Consider the following 24931-nt stretch of genomic DNA (forward strand, 5'->3'; position numbering starts at 1 on the left):
AAAATTGAAGTTTTTACAATCCGCGCAATTTTATAAATCAAGTATTCTTAGGGATATCTTACAAGGGTTATCTTGCGAGATAAAAGACTATCATGAAATATTTTGCAACCATTTCGGACGAAAATCTTTCAGGAAAATTCATGGTCTGACAAAATATTGCAAGATTCTTGCAAGATAACCAGCCAAATTTGACAAGAGTAATATGGAATATTTCAGTGGAAGCCTTAATGTCTTTTTTAATTAAACTTTGACTTATTTTTATGTATAAACAAAACAAAAATCAAGCAAAACTGTTTGATACTTATTCACAAGAAATTTCCAGATTACAATAAATTGCTAGGTTGCACAAAAGGGTAAAACATAAAACCCGCAAATTTTACAAATCAAAACAAATCAGAAGTCATCAATCAATCAAAACAAGTTAAGGAAATCAAGCTTGTGCTTGAACACTCCGGGCCGCGTGCATGAGGTTAAAACTGAATACTCTTGTTGTATTTTACAATTTAAGATTTCGACGATCAAGTTTATATTACTTTGCTGATCTGTAGTTTCAAGAATATTTTGTAATGTCGAAGCTGTAAAGATGATCTGTTGTCATAGTTGAGGGCATTTTGGCTTCCTGAGTGTGTGTGTGTGTGTAAACTTGTTGTACACTCTTCCGGGGCGGCATATACACCGGCTATATGATGTTGAATGTTGTGATCATACGTTTGCATCGACGTTTTCGTTTGATGCGTTGTAATTGGAAAAATGTGTTGTTGAATGACAAGGATGTGTTAACGTAGTTATTAGGCTTCATGGGTGCTGTGAAAGTTGACGTTTTTTCGAACGTTGTTGGCTGCATATAATGTAAACTCTGTTGGTGCGAACACTGTCGATGAACATATGTGGGTTGGATTCCGGAGACTGTAGCTTTTGTGAAACTGGCAAATAGGAAAGAAAGCCAAAAATCGATGATGACTGTTGTCGTTGAGGGCAAAGAAACACTTTGAGCTGGATTACGCGCAGTTTTTGGGAAAATAAGTAATTAGGGAAGTTAAAATTCTCTTTTCGTTTTGCAGTTTCACCGCGTTGTTGACGTCTTCAAGTGCTCGATTGTTTGAGTTTGGGTAGAATTGAACATTTGATACGCTGACTTTGGACACGATGATTATGGAATTTGAAAAACTAATATTTTGTTTGAAATTTAGACTCTAAAGGATAATTGTTTCAATCATTGTGCAAAACTTTAGCTAACTTGACTGCGGGTCTGTTTAGTACTCAACTTCAAAGAATCGTGCTCGTCCGTCTTTTCCGTCGTGGCATTTCGCAATTCAACCCATTGGCCAAATACCTCTCGGAGTAAACTCGCGTAATAACCAGACTAAATCACCTTCTTTTAATTGCTCCGATTCTGTTCTCCATTTCGGGCGGCTGATAAGATCTGATGTCTATTCCTTCTGCAAACGTTTCGACAAATGATCCAGTAGTGTTGGGGTGTAAGAGAACTCCTTTTTACTAAATGTTCGGCTGGTTGATGTCAACGGTGCTAAAGGGCTGTAAGGACGCCTTAATATGAAATGATTAGGGGTTTGTGCTTCTTCGTCGTTTGTGTCTGAGGAGACATATGTAATTGGTCTAGAGTTCAGAATTCCTTCCGTCTCGGCTACAATTGTCTGAAAAATTTCGGCTTTCAATTGTTGTTCGGCTAAAATTATAAGCAAAGTGCGTTTGGCAGACTGGATTAGCCTTTCCCAAATCCCGCCGAAATGAAGGGCTAGAGGTGGATTTAGTTTCCATGTAATATTTTGCTGCTGTAACTGGGACTTGATGTAGTTGTTGTCAACAATGATTTTGCTCAGATCCAACATTTTTTTCGCTGATGTGAAGTTCGATCCATTGTCAGAGATGACTAAATCAGGATATCCTCGTTGCGAAACAAATCTTCTAATGGCTAGTAGACAGATATCTGTGTCTAATGTCTGACAGACCTCCAGATGCACAGCTCTAGTGACAAGACAGGTGAAAAGACATACACATTGTTTTTCCAGTTTGCGATTTCGGTGCTCGATGTAAAAGGGTCCGAAAAAGTCAACACTTAGAAAAGGATATTGTTTTTCTGCTTCTGCAAATAGGAAACTGGGGAGGTCAGCCATGAGGGGGGTAAAATTTTGGGATCTCCATCGTCGGCAAATGAACCATGTTTTGCTTAGTTGTTTCAAAAATTGTCTCAGTCCTATAATGATGAAATCTTGCTGCAGGTGTGCTCGGACAAACTCTGTTCCAAGATGTCTACAGTTGCTGTGGGCATGCTCAATTATTAATTTAGTAATGTTATTCTAAATGTCAAGAATAACTGAATGTTTCTGGCTGTATGGTATTTTAGCGTGCTTTAATCTGCCTCTTGCTCGTATCAAACCATCTTTGTCCAGGAAGGGAGTGAATTGTAATAGTTTGTCCCGTTTGTCTAGTTTTTTACCCGTTAAAGGTTTCTTATGTTATCGGAAAAGACTTTATGCTGTGGATGTCTTAATAGATGGTTTCGTGCGTCTTCATAACTGTCTGTGACTGATCATTTTCTGAAAATATTGGTTGCTTTCATTACTGTTTCGGTGCGTCGCATAAGTTTATTCCAACTAGAGAAATCATTAGTGTCGATAACTGTGTTTGAAGTTTCTGTACGTAAAAGGTTTGTCGCTGTAAATTGCTGGTCTCTTTGGAAATTTGGAACGGGATTTTCTAGGAGAAATTGTGGCGCTGACAGCCATTTTTCTTTCAAGTCTGTTAAAAAAATTCCTCTTGTTCCATGATCTGCCGGGTTGATTTTACCGGGTACAAAATTCTATTGTTCTGACTTAGAGTTGGTAATATTTTTGCAATTCTATTTGCTACAAAGACTTTTTGGTGTATTGTTGATTTAATCCAACCTAATGTGGCCAAACTGTCAGTCCAGAATTAAATTTTGTCAAAGTGTACTCTCATTTCGCTTCGAGCAAAGAAAGCACGTTCTGCTCCCATAGCTGCTGGTTCAAGTTCTAACTCCGGGATGGTTGTTGTTTTAAAAGGGTGCAACTTTTGCTTTGTTAACAACATAATGCATTGTTATCTCTTCTGCGCTGCTCGATCTGATGTATATTGTCGCTTCTATTGCAGTACTTGATGCATCGCAAAATACGTGAAGTTCATGCTTAGCATCTGGTTTAGGGATCAGACATCTGCTAATAGAAATTTCTGACATACGTTCATATTCGTCTACCCATTGCTGCAAGTCGTGTTGGAACTCTCTTGGGATCTGATTATTCCAGTAGTTACCTTGTTTTACTATCGATTGAAGAATGCATCGTACTCTAATATAAAACGCCGTGATGATTCCAAGTGGATCAAAAAATGATGCCGCAAGTGACAGCAATTGACGTTGTTGCATGCTTTTGACATCCATTTTGAAGTCCGGTCTTTTGAAGATGAAATTATCTTCGTTTGCATTCCACATTTGTACTAAAATACGTTGCTCTGTCGCTGTGTCTACATTTTCTCCAGTTATCTTCATGACGGTGTTTGGGTCGTTACTAAAAAGTTTTGTAAGCTTAAAACCACCTTTGTGAAACGTGTCCTTTAACTCTGTTGTTGTGATTGCTGCGTTTTCGGTTGTGTTGAAACTTTGAAGGTAATCATCTATGTAGAAATTGTTTCTTATGGCTGAGTAGGCTTCGGGATTACTTAACTTGTTATCTTCCGCACATCTGTGGATTATGTATATTGCACATGAAGGGGAACAAGTTGCACCGAATATTAGTCTCTTGTACTTGAAAATTTTTTCTTCTCTATCTTTGTTCCACAAAAATCTGAGTGCGTCTTGATCTTCTGATCTTATGGCAACTTGCATGAACTTCGCTTCGATATCACCAGTTACTGCAATCTTGTACTGCCGAAATCTCAGAAGAAGTCCAACAAGGCTGCATATTAGATCTGGTCCGAGCTTTGTTAAGTGAATGTCCTCTGTCCTTTGTATGCTGAAGCTGCATTTGCGACTCGTCTTACTTTTTCTTCATTTTGTGTTCAACGGGGTGGTATGGGAGATACCAAAGTTGTGAGTTCATGAAATTGGGGTGACGTTGTGTCTCTTCAATATATCTTTTTTTGATGACTGCTTCGACTGTTTGGTTGTAACGACAAAATAGGTCTGGTTCTTGTTGAAGTAGGTTTTCAAGTGACTGTAAGTGCTTTGGCAAGAAAGTAGTTGTTCGGTACTTTAGTGTCATCTTTGCAAGGTAGTCCGATCACATAACGAAAACCATTGTGGCAAGTCGTCCTTTTTAGTGTTTCAAGAGCTTCCCTGTCATCTGCAGTCAATGTCTTATTTCCGCTCAAAAAAATTTTTCCCTCCATTGTACAAAACATTTGAAGCATGTCGTCCTCTTTATCCTGTTCTGGGTTTTTTTTCTGTTGTAAAGCGTGATGTTGTAATTGATTTCTTTTTTATTACTGGTTGGCTTGTATTTTTGTGGTACTGGTCCTGTAACGGTCCATCCAAGCTGTGTCAAGACTCCGTATGGGGTTCCCGGTGGTCCTGTTGTGAATTTGAGTGGTACTGTTGCTATGAAGGCATCCGCTCCGATTAAAACTCCTATTCTGTTATCTCGTATTTGGGGAAAGGTGATGTTGTTAAGATGATCGTAGTCGGCGCAGATAGAGTTCAACATCTCAACGGGTACATTTGGCATTTGAAAGTCAGATGCTGACGTGGCGTACACCGGTAGGTTGAAAAGAGGTCGGGTGCTGTTGAGCGATCCGATTCCCAGAAGGACTTCTGTTGATGTTATGATATGTTCTCCGTAAAGTGAAGAAAATGGTACTGCAATGTGATCTGTGTTTTTTATTCCGAGTGCATTTGCCATTGAGTTTGTTATTTGTGTGTTGTTGCTCCCGCTATCCAAAAGAGCATATGTCTCTATTGATACGTCTTCTGTGTAAAGGATAAAGGGAATGGCTTGAAGTTGAACTTGAGGTCGTATCCACGAACTGATTTGGTTGTTGCTGCATGAGTGATTTTGTAGTCGTGGTTTGCTGTTGTTGTTGTTATAGTTTTGTCGCGGCTTTGATTTTGTGTGTCTGTTCGATTATGAGAGTGTCCCGTGTTCTGTTGCGTGAATTTGTATTTAGCATGAAGTTGTTCGAATTGTTATAATTTCTCTTGAAGGTGTTTCCATTGTTGTTGTTGAGATTGTAATTCTGGTGGAAACGGTTAGTGTTATTGTTTTGACCAAAAGCATTACGTGTGTTGTTGTTATAATTGTAACCAACCACTCTTCCATAGTTGATTCCATGTGGTTGAAACTGTGATCTGTTTGTGGTTATCTGTGTTTGATATCCGTTGTTTTGTTGACCACGATTGTTGTGATAATTGTTTGCAGAATGGTTTTAAACCTGGCTGTTTATTTGTTGTTGATGTTGTTGCTGTTGGTTCCTTTGCTGTTGCTGAGTTGATGAAAATGTCTGAACTGTTGAAGTTGTTTCTGTGAACTGTTGAGTGATGAAATCCGTTGCAGTTTTCGATGCGACATCGGTAATGACTGTTACACTGTACTTTTGGGTGTTCGGTGAGGCAATTTGGGCAAATTTTCAGTTGTCTTACTGTTTGTTCTCTTTCGTAAATATCTTTATTGAGGAATTGGTTGCATTTTCTAAGTTGTGACTTCGACATAGGGTGCATGTTTAGTTACTTTGCTGTTGGAAGAGTCTGTTTGATCTTCTAGATGAACTGTTTTCTTGACTGGTTGGTCTTTGTGATGTTGACAAATCTTTGCAAGCTTCTGCGTAATTATCGATCCAGTCTTTAAAATACATTAAATTAGGTTGAACAATAGCTTGTTCGTTCCATAACGAACAAAATATTTTTCGTTATGGAACGAACAAGCTATTGTTCGTTATGGAACGAACAACGAATCGCCCTAAGGACGTATTCGTTTCATCTTATTATCATTGTTGGCGCAAGTTTATCTTTTGAAATCTTAAGGACAGCTGCGGATTGAAGATCGGATGTGAAATTGTGAAGTATGAACGTTTGAACCATTTGTCTAGGAAACGCTGCAAAAGATACAAAACTTTTGGTGTTATTAATGGTCGGTCTGGGCCAGTGTTCCGACTTATGAAGGTAAGCTGCTGTAACACGTTGTGGTTTCACAAATAGTTTTTGTAATTCTTGCATTGCTTCTTTATAAAACTCTCCGTTGTATGAGTAACCGATGATGCTATCTTTGGCTCTGTCGGTGAGGGCGTTTTGAAGATATGTCATACGATGGGCACCTGTCAGTGTTTCACTGTCATGTAAGGTGGCTTTGAAAAAACTAAACTAGTCGTGCCATCTTAATGGATCTCCGCATAACGATTTGAGTTGAGTTTTCGGAAGATTAATGCTGGGTGTGACAGGTTGTTATTGTGCTTGTCGTGGTAAAAAAATGGCTTCTGTTGTCTGTGTAATTTTGAAACTTTCTGTCTGGTTGTTGTTCAGTTCTGTTGATGTAATTAGGTGGTCTTTGGTCTTGTGCGTTGAGATTAAAATTGCAAAAATTGTTGTTCGTTTCTGGGATTAGGTTGTTGAGTTTTTCTGCTAAATTCTCTGTCATTTGATTGGTTACTTCTAATAAAACTCTTCGCATCTTGATAGAAATCGATGCTTTGAAGACATTGCTGTTCTTGATTTTGAAAATGTTTGTGAATATTTGAAGTACCTTCACCTTGAGTCTCCTGAAATTGGGTATTTGTTGAGGCGCGGTTCACATCATGGATCTTGTCTATTTTTCTTTCTCTATTTCTGGCTTGTTGTCTTTTTGGTTGCAGTTCACAATGCGTTGGGTTACTTCTTAGTCTGATGTTGTCGATTTGTTGATGATCATCGCTTTCATCTTCTGTTGATTGTAGATCATTACTGACGTAGTCTGTTGTCTGTTGATTTCTTCTGTGTTAAGGCGTGATATTATTTGATGATTATTTCCTGTTAAAAGGATGGAAGTTTTATTGTCTTGATTGTTGCTAATTTGGCTGTGTTTCCTTTTGTATTTTTCCGTTGGTCTGGGATGTTAGTGTCAAATGTCTGATTTGAACTGCAGTCAAATTCAGTACTTATATCTGATTGGTGTCTTTTTTGTTTCCTTTTGAGCGTGTTTATAGAATTTGCCTTTGTCGTTTGATGTAGTGGTACCAACATCGCGTCCTATGGTAATTGGTCCGATGTTTTGCTCTTTGTAGCTAACTTCAATTGCTTCTTGGGATTTTGTCCAGTCGTCATCACCGTTACTTTTTCTTTGCTCTGCTCCTATGCGATGGTCACCATTATTGTTGGGAAAACTCGCTATCATCTTTGACGAAGTGCATTATGTGTTTGACTCATCAATCAGCTGTAATGTTCTCTCGCGGATTTGTGTGAAGTTGGTTTTCGGATCAGTGCTTCTCTGTTTTTGACTGTACACAAATTGTCTCAGAGGAAACTCAATGTAAGAATTTGGGTTATACTTGTCGTTACTGTCTTTGTTGTATGCGTCCCCTCCTCCCATTGACGTTGTATCTGAATAGATAGCGTTCTCTATCAATTGGTTACTTTGTTCTAAGTCATCGTCATCTTTCTGTCCATGTTGGGGATTTCTTCTGCTCTGTTTTTCTGAATCTGAGAGAGTAGGTACTTTATCTGTGCTGCTCTCTGCTTTTGATCTGTCTCTCAAATTGTATGTTTTATGTCGATTGTAAGAAGTTTTATTGGTTGTTGAGGGTTCGACATTTTGACTGTTATTTTGCTGTGGTTGTGCTCTTCTTTGGCCCTCTGGCAAATGGCTGTCGGAATCTGTAGTAACTTCTTTTGAATGGTCTTTGCCATATTTTTTCCAATTCAATATAACTAGGCTTTGTTCTGCAGATCTCTCCATTATTTCCTTCAATTCATTTTGTGTGCGGTTGAATTTAAAAGGTCGTCGCAGAGTTTGTCTAACTGCCGTTTTTGTTGAGAAAGAGACTCATAGGACAAATTGATGTTCTCTAAATTTTCCTCTTGAATCATTGCTCGAAGATAGTCGACATTGACTGTCCATTCTGCTTTTCTCCTCTGCAGCTGTTGTTGTATCGCCTTTTTTTTGTTGGCGCTTGGCATATTGATACAGGTGCTTGTTGCAAGAGTTTTGAGCTTCGTTCTTGTTTGATCTATCGGTTTGTCAGTGTTGGTTTTTTGTTTAGTTTTTGTAACTGCTGAATGAAACAGTTATTATCAAAAGCAACTTCAATGGACACGCGTAAAAGTATACAGTTTGTTTGCTGCAGTAAAACAGCTGCTCTAGACGCTTTTTTTCTTGTTGTGATGTTAATGTGCTGAGGGTTTTATTGTTCTGTAGCAGGACGATATAGTTGCTTTTATACGAAAGCTACAGAATTAAGTGTTTTACATTTTCGATACAAAACCCCTTTGTTCTGAAATTTGAGTGAAAAAACAATTCGACCTGTTTTTAAAAGAAGTGAAGTGTGTTGAGGTCTTATTTTTTCTTTTAACCTAAACTTTGTTGGGTCTGTTGAACTTTGCAGATAGTCAGAGAACGTCAAATTTTTTACGAAAAAATAATATCAAAATGTGTTTGTTATCGCCTCTGATGCTGACGGTTATTCATTCTTTGACGTTTAATTCTTTTCTGCAACGAACAACCTAAATCCGAAGTCTTTTTCTAACGTGCCCTCTGAAGTAGAAAGTGTTTGACTGTAATTGATGTGTTCTTTCTTGTTTTACATTGTTTTTGAATCAAAAAATCGAAAACTGATTATTGACTGCAACAAAAACAAATTGCGAGTGTTTTTCTAAACTTTTTAATGTGTGTGTATGTGTATGAATACTATCAACTCCAGGGTTGAAAACAATGTACACGCTTCCTGAAACTAAAAAACGTTATTGAACGCTAATCTCATCTAGAAATATGGAATATTCTGTTGCAAATAAAAAATGTGCAAAGCTTGTTTGTTTTTTTAACAGCAGCGTGGACAAAGTTTTTTTATAATAGAGACTAGGTATATAAATACGATTTTAGTATATAAATATGATATAAGTAGGTATTTTATAGGTATACAATTATATAAATGTTACTTCGGATGAAGGCCCTCTGAATTTTTTTTGTTAACTTTGTTCTTCGGTGGAATTTGAAAATGAAATTAGGACTATTTGGTTGCTGAGAGACAATCTTCTGTAGAAGTCATTTCTTGTTACACATTTTTGTACTTATCTATTTTCCTTTCTTTCTTCTTTTTTTTAAATATTTATCTGCTTTATCCTGGTTCTTCTTTATTGTCGCTAAGTGACGGCTCCTTTCTAAAGGGTTCTAAAATACAGCAAACATTTTGAGTTATAGGAACATAAAAAAATAGTACTGAGGAAAATTTTTAAGGTACTCCCTGATTTTGTTAATAATGTTTATAAGTGTTTCAATTTCAGAAGTTTGGTTGCTTTCAATGTGTTTGTCGTTAAAAGGTCACCAATGTTTACTACTTATTGATAAGAGATTTCCAGATTAGAATGAAATGCTAGGTTGCACAAGTTGGTAAAACATAAAACCCGCAAATTTTACAAATCAAAACAAATCAGAAGTCATCAATCAATCAAAACAAGTTAAGGAAATCAAGCTTGTGCTTGAACAAAAACCGCAAATCAAGCAATACAAAAAAATTAGAAAAAATTGCAAAACTGCATTTTTAATTAATTTTTTGGCTTCTTAGATGTTTGGATATGGCTGCAAAAATTGACTTCTTTAATGCTTTTCTTTTTTTACGACAAAATCTTTTTCTCCTAAATTTTTGGAAGATATCCGTTTCTCTATCTTCCAAGAGTATAGCCATTTGTCTGATAGTATCATGAATGAGGGTCAGTTTTTACACGATTCTGTAGAAACTTGAAAGATTACCATTTGGTTTCTAGGGCATTCTGAATGAACTTATACGTATATTGACCCCTTTGACTATATCTCGGATCTTACCCATGACACCAAAAAATAAAACTCCAGTGTAATCAACGATCGATCAACAAACCTGCACATGTAATAAGTCGTAGTTTTTCACTCGTGGGTCTTTGTTGAGGAAGAGTGCCATTGGAGGAACTATATAAACGTGAGTGACTTTGTATTTCTGCATTGCCATGAGAAAATTCACAGGCTGGAATTCTGGAAGTAACACAACGTTCCCACCTCTAACCGGAAAGCTAAGTCCGTAGATGAACAAGCCATACATGTGGTACAAAGGTAGCACTCCAATAATTGTACTATCAGGGCCAACTTTGAAGAACTTGTCATATTGAGCGAATTGCCAGACGTTGGCTAAGAGGTTGTAGTGCGTTAGTGCCACCGCTTTTGGCATTCCTGTCGTTCCGGAGGAAAATGGCAAGAGCCAGATGTCGTTTTTAGGGTCCAAGTTTGAATCCGGTTGAAGAAATGGACCATCAATTTTTTCGAGCAAATTATTGAACGGTTGCAAAGGGACCCCTGAAATTGTAGTAGGGGCATCAGCGCCCATGTCAAGTACATAGATTTTGTCAAGGTGCAAAGATTTGTTCTGATCTTTGGCAATTTTTACGGCGTCTATTAAAGTGGATAGAAGATCGCTGGCAATGATAATGGATGTTGATCCACTGACTTCGAGCTGGTACATGAGTTCGTTCCCAGTGAAAGTCGGATTTGCAGGAGATAGTTGTACATGTGCAAGCGAGGTTGCAACTAACGCTACAGTGAAATTGAGGCAGTTCTTGCTCATCAAGCAAATCGTGTCTCCTAAAACGAAAAAGTTAATTCAGCTAATCTGACATCGCTCAATTTCAATTGTGAGAAAAAAAAAATCATGTTTATGAGTGCGAGGGATGTTTGTCTTTAGAGGGTAAATGGCTGTAAGAGTGGGTTGCACTGTTCGGAGTTCCTCCATTGCAGCCCCACTCATAACTGCTTCTTGCCTCGAGAGTGCTCGCTACTATTAAAAAGCTAAATAACAATTTCTTTTTTTTCGAATGTGGCATTACCCATCTGTAATGCTCTCTCAAAATCTGGATAAAATTAAGAAATAATTAGAAATTAGTAGAAGAATTAGAAATCAAATTACGATTATTATTATGATTTGACTGTTGCCCGTCTTCTTTGGCTCCTTAATTTCGTTTTGGATAACTTTATTTTGCAGCTCTTTTATCAATCGGAGTTAGAACGTAACTATTCAATCCGAGGCATTGTAAAGCACATCAGTACTTGCAAGAATGAGCAATATAACATTTGGGCTCATCTTTTGTCAACCGAAGACACTCATTCGTCGAGTGAGTCTAAATGCAGCCATTTTGGTCAGGAAAAATATTTTTTTTTCATAATTGGCTACAAAAATAGTGTTCATTGACGAGAAATAAAATTTACGATAGAAGACATAGCTTGATACACGCAAAATGGGCCACTTTCAGCCCTAAAAGGTAAAGAAACTAACTATTTAGACAACAGACAAAAGGCTACCACAATCTCTGTGACCTATTATGGAAGAGCTAACAATTATTAAGGAGTTCAACAGGAGTTCAAATTCTGCATAGTGTTTCTTGTTTGAACTACAATAAAAACAAAATGAGTTTAATCAAAGGTATTAAAAGTCTCAGATATTGCAATTTCAGATCAAAAAAGTTAGTGTTTTGGAAGTTTACAAGTGTTTCAAAAAAGTTTACAAGTGTTTTATTGGGACTACTTTTTCTGGGACTGTTTTGTCTGGGAATATTTTGCAATTTGGGACTGCTTTGTCGGGGAAATCCAAAAAGCTCTAAGGATTTCTGAAAAAAAACTTAGCTCGTTGACTTTGAAAAACCAGAAAGTAATCAGAATTGGCAAAAAAAAATTCTCGTTTTACATATCTGATATCAAATTTGTCATAACTATCATTTCCATGCAATATATTTTTAAAATAATTAATCTCTATAATATTAATATTTAGTGAACATTTAAATGAGAAATATAGTCAAAATCCAAGAAAAACTCATGGAAATTTTGAAAATAAGAAGAAAAATCACAAATTGGCTGGAACTCTTAAAGCTAGTTTTTTTCAAGACCAGTTTGTGTCATTGAGATCTTCATAAAAACAACCTTGCAGGGAGTAATAAAATTTATTGGTTTCTAAAAACAGAGGAAAAACCTGGAAAATAACAGTGTCAATTGACTTGGAGCAAAGATCGAATTGTGTTGCAAATTTGTTTAGCTTTCTTTCATATCTTAGTCAAAGTCTTTGTTTTCTTCCAGAACTCTACCAGGTGACATACATCCAATCTACTACAAACATAGATGGACAATCAGCTATAATTTTGCATCATTATAATGAGTAGTTGCCGCCGTCAATTGAGGTTCCTTTTATGGCAAAACTGAAATTATGGACAAAAATATAAACAAAAACTGTAGCACTGCGGTTTCCGACCCTTCAGCGATGATTTTTTCATCTTAAAAAACAAGCTTTATTTTATATAGAATCCGATACAGCAGGACTCATACTGTATGACAATGCAAAGTATTTAATCTAAAAATAAAAGAGTCTTTACCTAACGAACAGGAAAAGAATAGTTTACAAGTTTATAAACTAAATAGGTAAATAGCATATGTTTCTTATAGTTTTGTGTCATGTTATTGAAAATCTGCATTTCCCGTCAAGAACTGGAAAACTGATATTTTGCAACTAATACAAGAAATTTTTGACAAATGGAAACTAGCAGACAAAAAAGTGTTAAAAAACAAATTAAAAGTTTACAAAAACATTCAATACCCATTTAAAGGTTCTTGCTGTTGGCTACATGACAATTTACCCAATGCCATCTTACCCAATGCCATTTTACCCTACGACATTTCACCCAACCTGCCCTTTTACCCAATACCAACTTGCCCAATATGCTCTTTGATATTTTCGATCAATTATCCGATTAAAAATCAGCAGTCGCGTATTTGTGGACATTTTAGTCCCATGTTTGGTTGTGATAGTTTCATATCAAGTCTCACGGGCCACTTATTATACAGTCGGCTAAATGGTCGTTCTGGTTAATTTAGCAATAAGGTAAATTGGGTGAGTTGGCATTGGGTAAAATGGCAGGTTGGCTAAGATGGCATTGGTTATAATGGCATTGGGTAAAATGGAATTGGATAAATTGTCCCGACACCTTACTGTTAATGCTTAAAAACAGAAAGATTGATATAAATATTAGTTTCTCAGCAAAATTTAAAAAGTTTATTGGACCCGCATCTTCGAAAAAAACGATCTGACAAAAAACGTTTAAAAAATTGCAAATTAGTTTACTGGTTTTTTTAATGTGCTCAGAACCAATTTTTTTCTTTTAACAACAAAAAATTTATCAAGTAATCCACTTGGAGCTTTTCTGAGCAAATAAAGGACAATGCGAGGCAAAAGCGGAGCTTTGCTAAAAAAAATCCGAAGCTTTGAGAACAGTTTTGTAAAATTCACACTAATTTTTTGTGTTAAGGTCTAAATTACCTCAAAGAAATATACGTCCATGACACAAACAACATCGGAAAAAAGACACAAAACGAAATTTTTAATTTCGCAACAAGTCATTCGAAACTAAAAAAACAGAAAACACCAAATGGGCTCAAGTCTTCAAAAACTATCCTAGTTTTTTTAGCACAGTCAGGACGTGAGAGACTTAGCCAGTCTGGCGACTTGAAGCAACTTTAGCGACCAGGGGTTTATCTGTTTATCCCGCATCGAAAAGAAATTCATCGAATAAAATGGGCAAACGCATCGAGCGAAAACCATGTCTTAAAAAATTAGATCTAACAAAATATTTACCTTGTCGCTTCCCAGCTATTAATTGCTAATAACAAACGTCAAAATTTTGCTCCAATTCACGGATTCCGAACGGTTTTGAAGAGTCCCTTGACCTGTTTGTTCAAAGGAAATTGGAAAGAAATCATTTCAATAACATGAATTGATCTTCATATTTCGAAAAATTCTCTGTTTTGAATAAAAGGTGTCCCAATGAATAATGATGATACTGACCTTTCTTATATCCGTCTCTAAGCAGATTTGAGCTGCAATGTCTAATTCGTGAAGCCAACTCTGCGAAATATAATTTCTCGTTTCTAGATGCGTCCACAAACCAGCTACCGGGAAATTTTTCCACTTTTTCCAGATAAAAATTGCCAAATGATCTGTTTCCGGGCTCTGGAATGGGAACAACGTTTTTAACGTCCTCAAACTTAAAGTATGATAACATTTTCACTCACGTCGTATGTTTCACGTTAAAAGTAAATGTTAAAACAAAAGTTGACTTATTTTTTTGAGCATCGTTTTGCTTCTAAACAACAATAAAAAAGAATGATTAAAAAACAATAAAAGTAACGAAAGTTCAGACCAATAAGAAGAACTTGAAAGCAGTCAGCTGTCAGAAAGAGTTTGCTTATCATTACGTCTGTCTTATAAAACTATTTGTTGTTTTCAAAGGAGTAAACTGAGATCAGTTTGCGTCCAATAACAACTTTCACGTTTCAAATACTTACGCGTTACTTTGTTCGCTTTTGTATGCATTCTTTTAAATAACTTGCAACTTTTAGATCAATACGCCGGATCAATTTGACAATGTTGAACCTGCTAGTGTTCAAAAGACTAATGAATAAACTATTGAACTGGCATCAGGATTTGCAACGATATGTAACAAAGGTGCTGATCAAATGCTGATCTTATGTAAGAAATGTGCTCAAATGTTTTATTTCAGCGGATTCAGACCTATTTTTCAATTTTCAGCGCAATCAGCACAAGTCTTACATAATTTCCGCACATTCAGCGCATTTCTTACAAAAAATAAGAAACCCCTCGACCCGGGGTTGCATCAAACTCTAAATCGAAACACAGATTAGAAGTTATTTGGACGTCACTCACTGTGACTTCTTTCAACACTAATTTCAGTCTGAATGCCACCATTTTGAGTTCTTTTCTCCTGAAACTTGACTAAGTGAGTCTGTTACCATTAGGTCAGTCTGCAAATGCTTCAGCTCCACTCTCCAGCATGGAATCAAGTTTGAGGTAGCAACGGTTTGGTTTTCTATAGTGAATGACGCGTTAACGCATGTCTGAACATTGACTGAATGGTCATGAGTTTTTGTGAACCTAAATACCTAAATTATTAAGCAAATCTCTCAAATCCATAATTTCGTCTGTTGCTTCACTGAGTAAAATCATTTATGCCGTTGACGTAACAAATCATGAAATTTTAACCGTTGAGCTACTGATAGGTTTAAAAGAATATCACCATGGTCTGTTCCTTACAGTCCAGGATTCCTTACAGCGGGCGTCTGAGAACCACTCCATGCTAATTTTCTTCCCAAAAAAGTATATTCCATGGATTGGAAGCCAAAAGAATTCCGAGAACTCATTTCCTTGTTTTTCAGCTAATTACTGCAGACGTGTATGCAATCTAACTGCAAAAAAAGCGACGAACACTATCTGGTCCGATCGGACAAACAATTGAGACCCCTCTAAAATTTTCTTAGTCACAGCTCTTCATGCGCCCTTTCTCATCACTCACATTCACAAGGAACGCTTCATTTGTCAAAAAACTTCCCGCACATCCCGTGCTCTAGTTATGTTTGCTAAAATCTGATTCTTCAAACTCATTAAAAAAGGAATCACTTACAAAACTCAGCAGTATAGGTCTCTCGAAACTGAAAAACATTCTTGTCGAAACGAAACAAATTTGTGCACCCTTTTCCATTACAAAGAGTTAGATATAGGACTTAATGTTTGATTAACACTGAGCACTTTGAACACTTTCAAAACATATTTTTTTCGAAACTCTTTTCCTTATTCCTTTTTTGTCATGTGTTCTATGTGGCTTTAATTGATTTTTTGAACAACACTCTGATCACCGTTCAGAAATTATATGAACAAGCAATCAGAACTGTTGATCAATAAGTTTGCGCGTGTTATTCGAAAGTCTGTCAACTATAGCCCAAATAAAAGAACTGGACCCCGTTTCACAGCTATTAATTATTAAAAACGAACGTCAAAATTTTGCTCCAATTCATGGACGCCGAACGGTTTCAGATCTCAATCGAAATTCTATTTGAGACTCTTCCTCAAAATTACTTTTAAAGACATAGCTTTTGGGGCTAAGACAGTGGTAATGATATATCAAGTACCACCAATTTGCTGGTTTTTCGCGGAGTTTGTTTGTCCAGAAAGCGTCGCAGGTCTATCAGTTATTCTTTTTTGTTCTTTTGTTAAAAACAATCAGAAATAGATTAAATTTGAAAACAAATTAGCTTACTTTTTCAGGGAAATATCAATAGCACTGTTAGTGTTTTTTCTAACCAAAACGTTAGTTTCATTCAAATCTACAAAATCATTGGCAGTTAGTTGAACTCCATTAACTACAGGAAACTGTTTACAAAACTTCTTGAAGTTTGGCCTATTAAAATTATTACTGTAACTGTGAGTTTGTTGAAGTCTTAAATAATTCCTCCTAGAAACGTTGAGTTTGAAAAGCTTAGCTGGCATTAATGTTTGGTTTGAGTTATCCACACTACTTGGTTCGCCATCGGTATTTGAAACACGGGAAACTTCGGCGAAATTCAATGACAAATTACTTGATCGTTTTTTGTGCAACCAACTTTCGTCAAACGATGATTTCGTTAAACTTCTCGCGTTGTCCGTGTTATTATCGTCACGACCTTCAAAGGCAGATGAAAATTTCGTCTCGTTTCCATCTCTAATTGCACCATATTCTCTAACGTCACTGCCGTTATTCGATGCAAAGGCAGACTCATTAATTTCAATGTTGCTACCATAAGTTCCATGAAAACAGTTTGAAGTAACTTTGTTAGCAGAATTTTTTACCTTTCCTAATGTTTCCACTGAAGCAGTTTCCCTTTCAGTCAAGTCAGACACGATTTTCACATGTTTATTATTTAGTTGTTTACTTGGCGATTCCATTTTTCTTTTCGTACCTTTGTTAATGTCGGACCTCAAATCGTGGTTGTTCAAATTATTTCTTATATTTGGACCACGTCTGCTGTTCACCTCCAACACTTTCATTGGAGATTTTTGTTTTGATTTTGAACTAGTTACAACTGACGGCCCATTCGAGTTAATTGATGCCAGCGTTAAGCTTGCGTTTGAATCGCTTTGAATTGTAGTAGATTCACTTCGTGTTGCAGCACTACAATCAACCAATTGAGCCTGATTCATACTGGAACCATTCACATTTCTGCGATTATCAGAATTTTCTTTTTGCACAATAGCTGTTTCTGTTTGATCACATCTAGGGTCTGATCCACTCGTTACGGCGGTGCGATTATTGTCAATTTTACTTTTCCTATCCTCATTTTGTCCACCAATTTTTACTTCTTTCTGATTCGCAGAAACAGTTTTCGAACTCAACAATACCTTTTGAGAGGCAGGGGGTGCGCTTCCCACCGAATTCACAGCACTTTCACTAACCATGGGTTGAGTAACCGTCATATCTGCAAGTTCGCTTGGAATTTTAGACCGCGGATTGCAGTAATTTTGTCTATCGCAGTACAATATGCAAAAACCAAGCTCGCAATCAGTCACTGCTCTTTTCGAAGTTTCCTCTAGTTTACCTTGAATTTCTTCAAACTTCAAATCGTTCAAAACAGCCCGTGATTTCACAAAAACTATTATATTGTTTCCCGATTGAAGTTCTTCAAAAATTACAACTCGTGCGGATTTGTTCAGCTTTTCATAAAGTATACAATCAGCTCCTCCGAACTTCAGCAATTGTTCCATTGTTTTCATATGCAATTCATCCATAAACAAGAATTTCAAATCTTTCAATAAAGTCAAACGCAACGGTGATAAATCTAAATTGGCTCGTGTTCTATCAACTATTTCTTCTGCGAATTGTGGTGCATAATCTGCGATCGATAAATACTCAACTTCGTCGTTAGCAATATTTAAAATAAATTTTGGTGTAACAATTTGACGGAATAACATTAATGCGGAGAATACTTTAAGCGTTGCTGTGATATTTGACATTACCAAGTAATGAAATGAATCATCAATATTATTACAAATTTCAATTTCTTCTTGCAAACACAGCTTCTTCAACGAACTCCGTTCATCTTTGGATAAATTTGAGACGCATATTCGCATCTGCTCTCGACAAACTTTAAACCTTGCCTGGTAATTTGCAAATTGAACGGTATCACCATTTTTTAACTTAACGGTTATGCCCTTCGTTAATGGTTTTGCATTGACATACGTGCCAAATTTGGAGTTATCTTTAAGATTTAGAGTGCCAGAACTGTCCAGTGAAAAGTATGCATGATAACGACTGATAGACGCATCATTAATGCAATAACTGCAACTCTTGCGGCCGACACTGAAGTCGCGACATTTTGGGTTTATGACGAAAGAGTTCCTAGGGTGGTCCGAATCACTTTTCAAAACATACACTTCCCGCATTTCATCTAAAATAAAAAGGCTTACTAAGTAATCAACATTGCAGTCAAATTGCAGGACAGTAGCCGCAATAAGCTTGTCGTGGAAGCCCAGTAGTCGGTTGGAGAAATTGAGTAACTATTGAAAGGGCTTCATTAAATCATGGCTTAGCTACCGAATCAAATCGTTGTTACTATCACATGTTTATTTCCATTTTCGTCATTGTCAATTTTGCGGGAGCTTTTAAAGGCACGATCTTGTTGGTAACAAAGCTCTTTTAATCAAGTCGAGACAAAAGAGACCGGTTTTAACACCAGCTATAAAATGTGAAATTAACCAAGCCAAAACAAAAAAATACAGAACCCAAAAATCAGTGAACTAAAATTCATTTGATTCATTCTAAATGATTAACCATAAATCTTAAGGTGTAAAACTATAGAACGCTTGGTTTCTCAGATGGGTGTCTTAAATTCAATATGTCTCAACAATGGATGTAGAACATATCCAACCGATCCATGGCTCTGGAATAACAGGCGAGTTGGTTATAGGTAGCTTAAACTTCGGAATAGAGAGGCCAGCCCTCTGGGGGGTTGGGGCTGAGTGCAACTCATCAGCAGCTGCGATGAATCGTACGCAGAGCTGACGAAGTTTCTAGGAGAGCTAGACAGGAACTTAATGCCCTCGGGCATTACCACTTAATTCTGTTTCTTTTGACGAAAAGTCTAACTGCTCAAACGAGCGATCATTCTAGAACAAAAATTTTCTGCAGTATTTTTCCTGCATCAATTGCAGTAAAGCCCGTCAATTTAAAATTCCTCAATTGAACAGTTAATTTTCAGTTTAAACCTTAAGCTCGTGTTATCAACGAACTCCATTAAATGCGAACTTTCCAAAGCATTGATTTAATTGCACTCGCTTGACTTCAGCTAAAGCTACTTGACCGCGAATTGACCTCAGAGCTTAGTCTGAAGCTAGAAATAGTAATCTCAATCAACTACATCACTGACTCATTAAGAGAGAGATTTTATAGACAAAACTCTGAAGAAATAATCTGCCCAATAACATGGCCCGCAATTCCAGTACTCAAAATAGCAACTACTGGTCAGATATGCGATGAGTCCCTTATCAAATAGGCCGATCTAAGCTTTAATATCATCTTAGCACTATAATACGATCTGAGCTTTATCGCGTTCGATTCATATTAAAAGCGGCAAGTCAACTCAACATGCCTCTCAAACAAGCTCCTCAACTCCCACAATTTAATTTTCAAAAAAAAAGATCAGCCAGTACATTTTTTTAAACACGAGACACGGTTACATTTTACGAGCTGCTCAAATGAGAAAATACAAAGTAGTGCATATTTCAATAGATACTGGCCTATCAAACATTCAAGTCTCTCCATTTAATTACACATCCCATAGAATAGATCTCAATTTGCATAAAAACTTTGAAGCATAAAAATCAGAAAAAAAGTGGAGGAAACATCAAACAGCCGGAAAGTAGACATAATTTGAACAATTCTCCTGAACAACAAAAAACTAATTTCCAGGAAAATGAAAGTTTACTTGAACTACCAGAGAGTCCAATTCTCACCCTGAACTTGCCATACTCTGTAGGAAATTCAAAGATACAAAAACTGCTGAAAGGCGCCCAAAATGGCAAAATTACAATATATAGCTTGATAATATATCTTAAGGCTTCATTAAAGCTTAAAATGTTGAAAAATGATCCAAAACGCACCACTACTTGCGAACATCTTTGAGAAAAACCATTTGGTATGAAAAAGATTTAAAAGTATAAAACTGTTGGAAAGTGTGCGATCCAAAAATTCTTTTTCACGCGATCCAAAACTTCTCTCGCTTAGAAAATATTTTAAATTTCTATCACTTAGAAAATATTTTTAAAATGCTTTAAATATATTTTTCGGGCTCTCATTCAGCGCTTGCATGAACAAAAACCACTCTTAAACTTTTCACATTTAAGCAGTATAATAAACTAAACCTTGTTTCCACGTGTGGCATTTTATTTTTAGATCGCGTGAAAAAGAAGTCACCGATGTGAAAAAATACGTCACCATTGCGCCTATTTCGAGTCGTAAAAGACAGAACCCCAAAATAATTTAAATTCATTGAATTATATTATACCACGAACAACCCGACATAGCTAAGATCAACTTACAGCTTCACGGCGAAAAAATACCAAACAAATTTAGTATTTTTCAGTGATGTCCTAGCCGGGTGTTTAAGTTTACACATTTATCATAATTCAGCTACCTAATTGAAGGCGATTAAGCTTAATTCATTACTATTCTGAACTATTAATGAACTTTGACAAAATACTGCACGCGGACTTAATGATCGATTTTATCACTTTACAGTGAGTGGGGTATCTCAGAAGTCAAGCGTGAATATCGTTGACTTGTGTAGAATCAAAATTGAGAATGAATTAAAAGATAACCGACTAATGTCTGAAGAATTTCTCTCGATCGACCAGTGGGAGCTCAAATCTACTTCAGTCTGCTTCAGTTGGGAGTGCTGGGAGATTATTCAATCCACTAAAATTAGGTAATGCTACTCAAGCTATGATTGTACGTCTTCTCAGCAGCTTCGTCAATTTGTACACTTAGAGACGACTAGAGCTCTAAGAGAGCTGCTCAGGGCCTTAATATCCTCCGGGCTTTACCTGTTTATCCCCTTTATTGAGGTAGAATAGTTCAAATTGTCAGACCAAAAAAATCTATCAAAGGAAAAAACTATCATTGGAAACTGCCACCAATTAAATTTATCTACATCATATTGTTAATGAAAAGACAAATTAGCGCCCGCAAAACTCAAAAACTTCATGGAAGTAGAACTCAATCAAAAACTCAAAAATTGTCCAGCAAAATTTGGGCATAAAATCACACGATTACTATAACTGCTTCGATTTTCGTTCGCAAGCAACTAAAAACATAACTAAGAGACGGTTGAAAATAGCTGACAATTAATGCTTAGCCTTGGTTGTAGCCATTGATAGGAACAGCTACAGAGCTCAACAGAAAAAATACCAAAAATATTTCTGCAATAATATAGTTGGTAGCTAAAATTTGCTAGAAATATGCTGCTTTAATTGATCAAACAATAATCTGGTTAAGGTTTTGTTTTATTAAGCCAATTATACATGTTGGCATCTCTGAGATGCACTCCCATGACCTTCTAAGTAGTGTTTGATATTTAAAATAATCTTGAATTCCAAAGAGAAAACATAAACCGACAAACATTGAATGAATTGCTCTCGAACGACAGGCCGGGGAATTTAATTTAGAGGGGGTGTAGTTTAGAAATGGTTTTTGTGCGCAAAAAACGAGCCCACAGGGCTTCAAGCCGCTGATCTCCAAGTTGGCATTCTGACATCCTAACCACTCAGCCACGGAGCCATTGATTTCATTTAGCTCAATTGCCTGAACCAAAACTTGAATTCAGAACGAGAGCAAATTAGATCACTCAAAAATGAAGAACTAAAATGTGAACAAGAAGTCACAGAATGTTCTAGAACAGAAGTGCAAAAACCCTCCAGCAAAAATTTTGCACTAAAATAACATAGCCGTAGAATACCGGAAACGAAACCAAGAGTCATGCAATAAAAATGTGGTTCTCAGAAATTCTCGAAATGACCTTTTCACCTGGAATATAAGCTCCTTGAATATTCCACCTTAAATATTAAACGGAGTTAGTAATTACTTTATATTACAAACTAAGGTACTGCTAACGTCGAATGTTCGGAAGCAGAAGTCGACGTTCGAAAACGGAGGTAAATGTTCACATAGAAACAAGTCAAAAATCAAGTCAAGAACAAACTTTGTTCAGCTAAAAAAACCTGCAAAATAGCAATACTCCTCTTCGAGTTGTGAAAACACTGAGACATTTATGATTATTGCTTCAAACTTCGTACAAGAGCAATTATAAGCTTATTTAAATGAGTGAGCTGAGTCACGTTTGGTCAAAAATGATCTCCATATGATAAAAACAGGCAAACTTGGTTGCCTAGCACTATAATTATTTCTGAAAAAAATCATGTATCAGCCGCTGAAAAAGAAATTTTATGAAACAAAAAATCAGCACAATAGAGCTCAACTCAGCTTACAGCTATAAACAGCTTAAAACACAGTGACCTATTAGAGTTAAGTCATCTAGAGAGTGAGGTAAGTTATTTTTAATCAAAACCCAATCCTGCAATTCAGGCAATAAGTCACTGCAAATGAGCGCAACGAATGACCCCTCGCATTTAAAATTAGCCAGAGCGACATGATATATGAACAAAAATCAGACGAAACGAAAAGAACAGCTATGTACAGCAACATAGCTATGCTGAAAAAATTTATGCTGCTATTAAACTTCATATACAGACGCTTTCACTAGCGGACTTCAGTACACAAACGAGTGTCTTTGACTTCAAAACACTTTCAATTGACCTTAAATTTGAAAGTCCAAAGTCATTCTGTTGAGTGAGGTAAGACATGAATGATCAGAATCTTACAGCTATAAACAGCTTAAAACACTGTGACCTAGAGTTAAATCATCTAGAGAGTGAGTAAGCCATTTCTGATCAAAACCCGATCGCACAATTCAGGCAATAGGTCACTGCTAATGAGCGCAATGAATGACCTCTCGCATTTAAAATTAGCCAGAGTGACATGAGACATGAACAAAAAACATCAGACGAAACGGAAAGAACAGCTATGGACAGCAAAATAGCTTTGCTGAAAAAATTTATGTTGCCTATTGAACTTCATTCACAGAAGCCTTCACTAGCGGACTTCAGTACACAAACGCGTGTCTTTGACTTCAAAATACTTTTAATTGGCCCTAAATTTGAAAGTGCAAAGTCATTCTTTTGAGTGAGGTAAGTCATGAATGATCAAAATCTTTAGCATAACCGAGTAACGTCGGTCAAGCGAAAAATCCCATTAAAAAGACCAAAAGAACTAATCTAATTGCTACAAACTTCGTTTGAGATCAATTAATCACGCAAATGATCTAAATACCCTTGCTAGAAATCAAGAAATTTGGCGGGTGCAGTTAACGAGAAGTCCTTGAATAAATATAACTCTGCTGTTTTGTGCGAACAATGTAAAAAGAAAGAGTTCCAGCACGAAACAAAAACAGAGGAAGGCAATATACCTCTGCTCAACCTGAAGCTTCGCAGCTATAAAAACATTTCCTCGTTTCTATTCTAAGAAAGTGATTGGTTTCAATTATTAAATTTTACAAAATTCCGACAATTCCAAATCTAGATTATTACAATTAAAATAAACAGCACAAGTTTATAGTCAAGAGATAAATGTACAAAACCTTACCACAATACACTTATTATTGGTCAGACTTGGTAAGTGATATCATATCACTGTTGTTTTTCAACTTGGATTGCCTGATGACTGATGATACCTGCATTTTGCACGTTTTTCGTAGCTAAGCTGCTACATCTAATCTGGCACACCAATCAACACTAGCTGTCCGTTGCCGTAAAACGAGTTTCGCTCACAAAATGATGAAATTTCGGTTTGTTTCTTGAAATCCTGTGAAGCTGGCATTGACATCATGAGACAATGATCATCTCCCTTGCTGTAATTATTACAATCCGTTCGTTGAGATGCTCTTCGACCGCTGTCGGCAATTGAAGAGCTTTGTCTATTGCTGGCGCCGAGAGAGATCCTGTTCCATTTGTTGAGCTGAGATTGAAGAGACAGGAATTTAAGCCTGATTGACATGGGGACATTTGAGGTATTTGTTGAGGAGGATGAGGGGGCCGCACCATTTGGTCCCTGATGGCCCTTCACAACTTGTATGGAGTTATCTGAAAAGGCCACTCATTGCTATCATTGGGATAAACCAATTTACATTAATATCGATAACAAACGTCATTATGGTTCAGTGAATTGTCTAATTTATCCAGCGGACTTTCAACTGAATTAGTAACATAATTTTACGGTGCACTAATATAGGTAACACCGCAGTGTTGATGAATAATGTCCTAACAGCATAAATTCCAGCTAAAAATAACTTTTGTCATAACGGTTAAAAAAGGTCCCAGGGTGCGATGAACGCCGCATCAAAATAATTACATATTAGTTTCGTAACCTGTTTGAGGATCAGAGCATGAGCCGTCAGCAGAAGAGGAAGGGCAAGAATAGTGGCTGTGAGGAGTGGCTGAGATGGTGTTATTAGCAGTAGTGATAGCCATTGAGGATGATACACAGAATGAGTGAGAGGATGAGGCTACCGAAGAGGACGAACAGCAGGGCTGCTCGCCTCCCTCAGTGCTCGGCGATGAGGGTATTGTTGCAACTGTCAGTTGATCACGATAAGGTACACAAGAAACTTTTCTGTCAACATCATCAACAGTTGATTCGCCAGTATCGATGTCTGCAACCTTCACACTCAGTTCCTGCTTAACAACAAAACTATCAATTAGGTCTGTGACACCTAAATACAGTAAAAATGACCTTCATATACAACGAAACAGCGCAGAACCAGCTTGAAGGCATTAAACT

At 36.7% G+C, this 24931-nt stretch overlaps 3 protein-coding genes across 4 annotated transcripts in view; all 3 read right to left on the reverse strand.

Annotated features, from left to right (window-relative positions):
- Positions 1-14312, reverse strand: part of LOC142340873 (putative 4-coumarate--CoA ligase 1) — a 27837-nt gene extending 13525 nt beyond the window's left edge. Inside the window, exons 1-2 of the mRNA XM_075391629.1 lie at positions 14002-14312; positions 10027-10760 (exon numbers count right to left, since the gene is read on the reverse strand). Coding sequence (XP_075247744.1) covers positions 10027-10760; positions 14002-14218 — 951 coding nt within the window. The 5' untranslated portion in view covers positions 14219-14312. The remainder of the gene's footprint in view (positions 1-10026; positions 10761-14001) is intronic.
- A 1918-nt stretch (positions 14313-16230) lies between these two features.
- On the reverse strand, positions 16231-18453 carry LOC142340874 (uncharacterized). The gene has a single exon (XM_075391630.1). The coding sequence runs from the start codon at positions 18424-18426 to the stop codon at positions 16264-16266; it is 2163 nt and encodes a 720-aa protein (XP_075247745.1). The 5' UTR covers positions 18427-18453; the 3' UTR covers positions 16231-16263.
- Positions 18454-23625: 5172 nt separating this feature from the next.
- The window catches only part of LOC142341581 (uncharacterized), a 316826-nt gene continuing 315520 nt past the window's right edge, over positions 23626-24931 (reverse strand). The window contains exons 10-11 of one of the 2 annotated variants that reach the window (XM_075392633.1): positions 24519-24825; positions 23626-24234 (exon numbers count right to left, since the gene is read on the reverse strand). In XM_075392633.1, coding sequence (XP_075248748.1) covers positions 23864-24234; positions 24519-24825 — 678 coding nt within the window. In that variant the 3' untranslated portion in view covers positions 23626-23863. Of the gene's footprint in view, positions 24235-24518; positions 24829-24931 lie in introns of both variants that reach the window. The other variant, XM_075392632.1, reaches the window with a different exon arrangement.

This window comes from Convolutriloba macropyga, chromosome 6 (genome assembly GCF_964194025.1).
Source record: "Convolutriloba macropyga chromosome 6, txConMacr16.3, whole genome shotgun sequence".
NCBI classification, from domain to species: Eukaryota; Metazoa; Xenacoelomorpha; order Acoela; family Convolutidae; genus Convolutriloba; species Convolutriloba macropyga.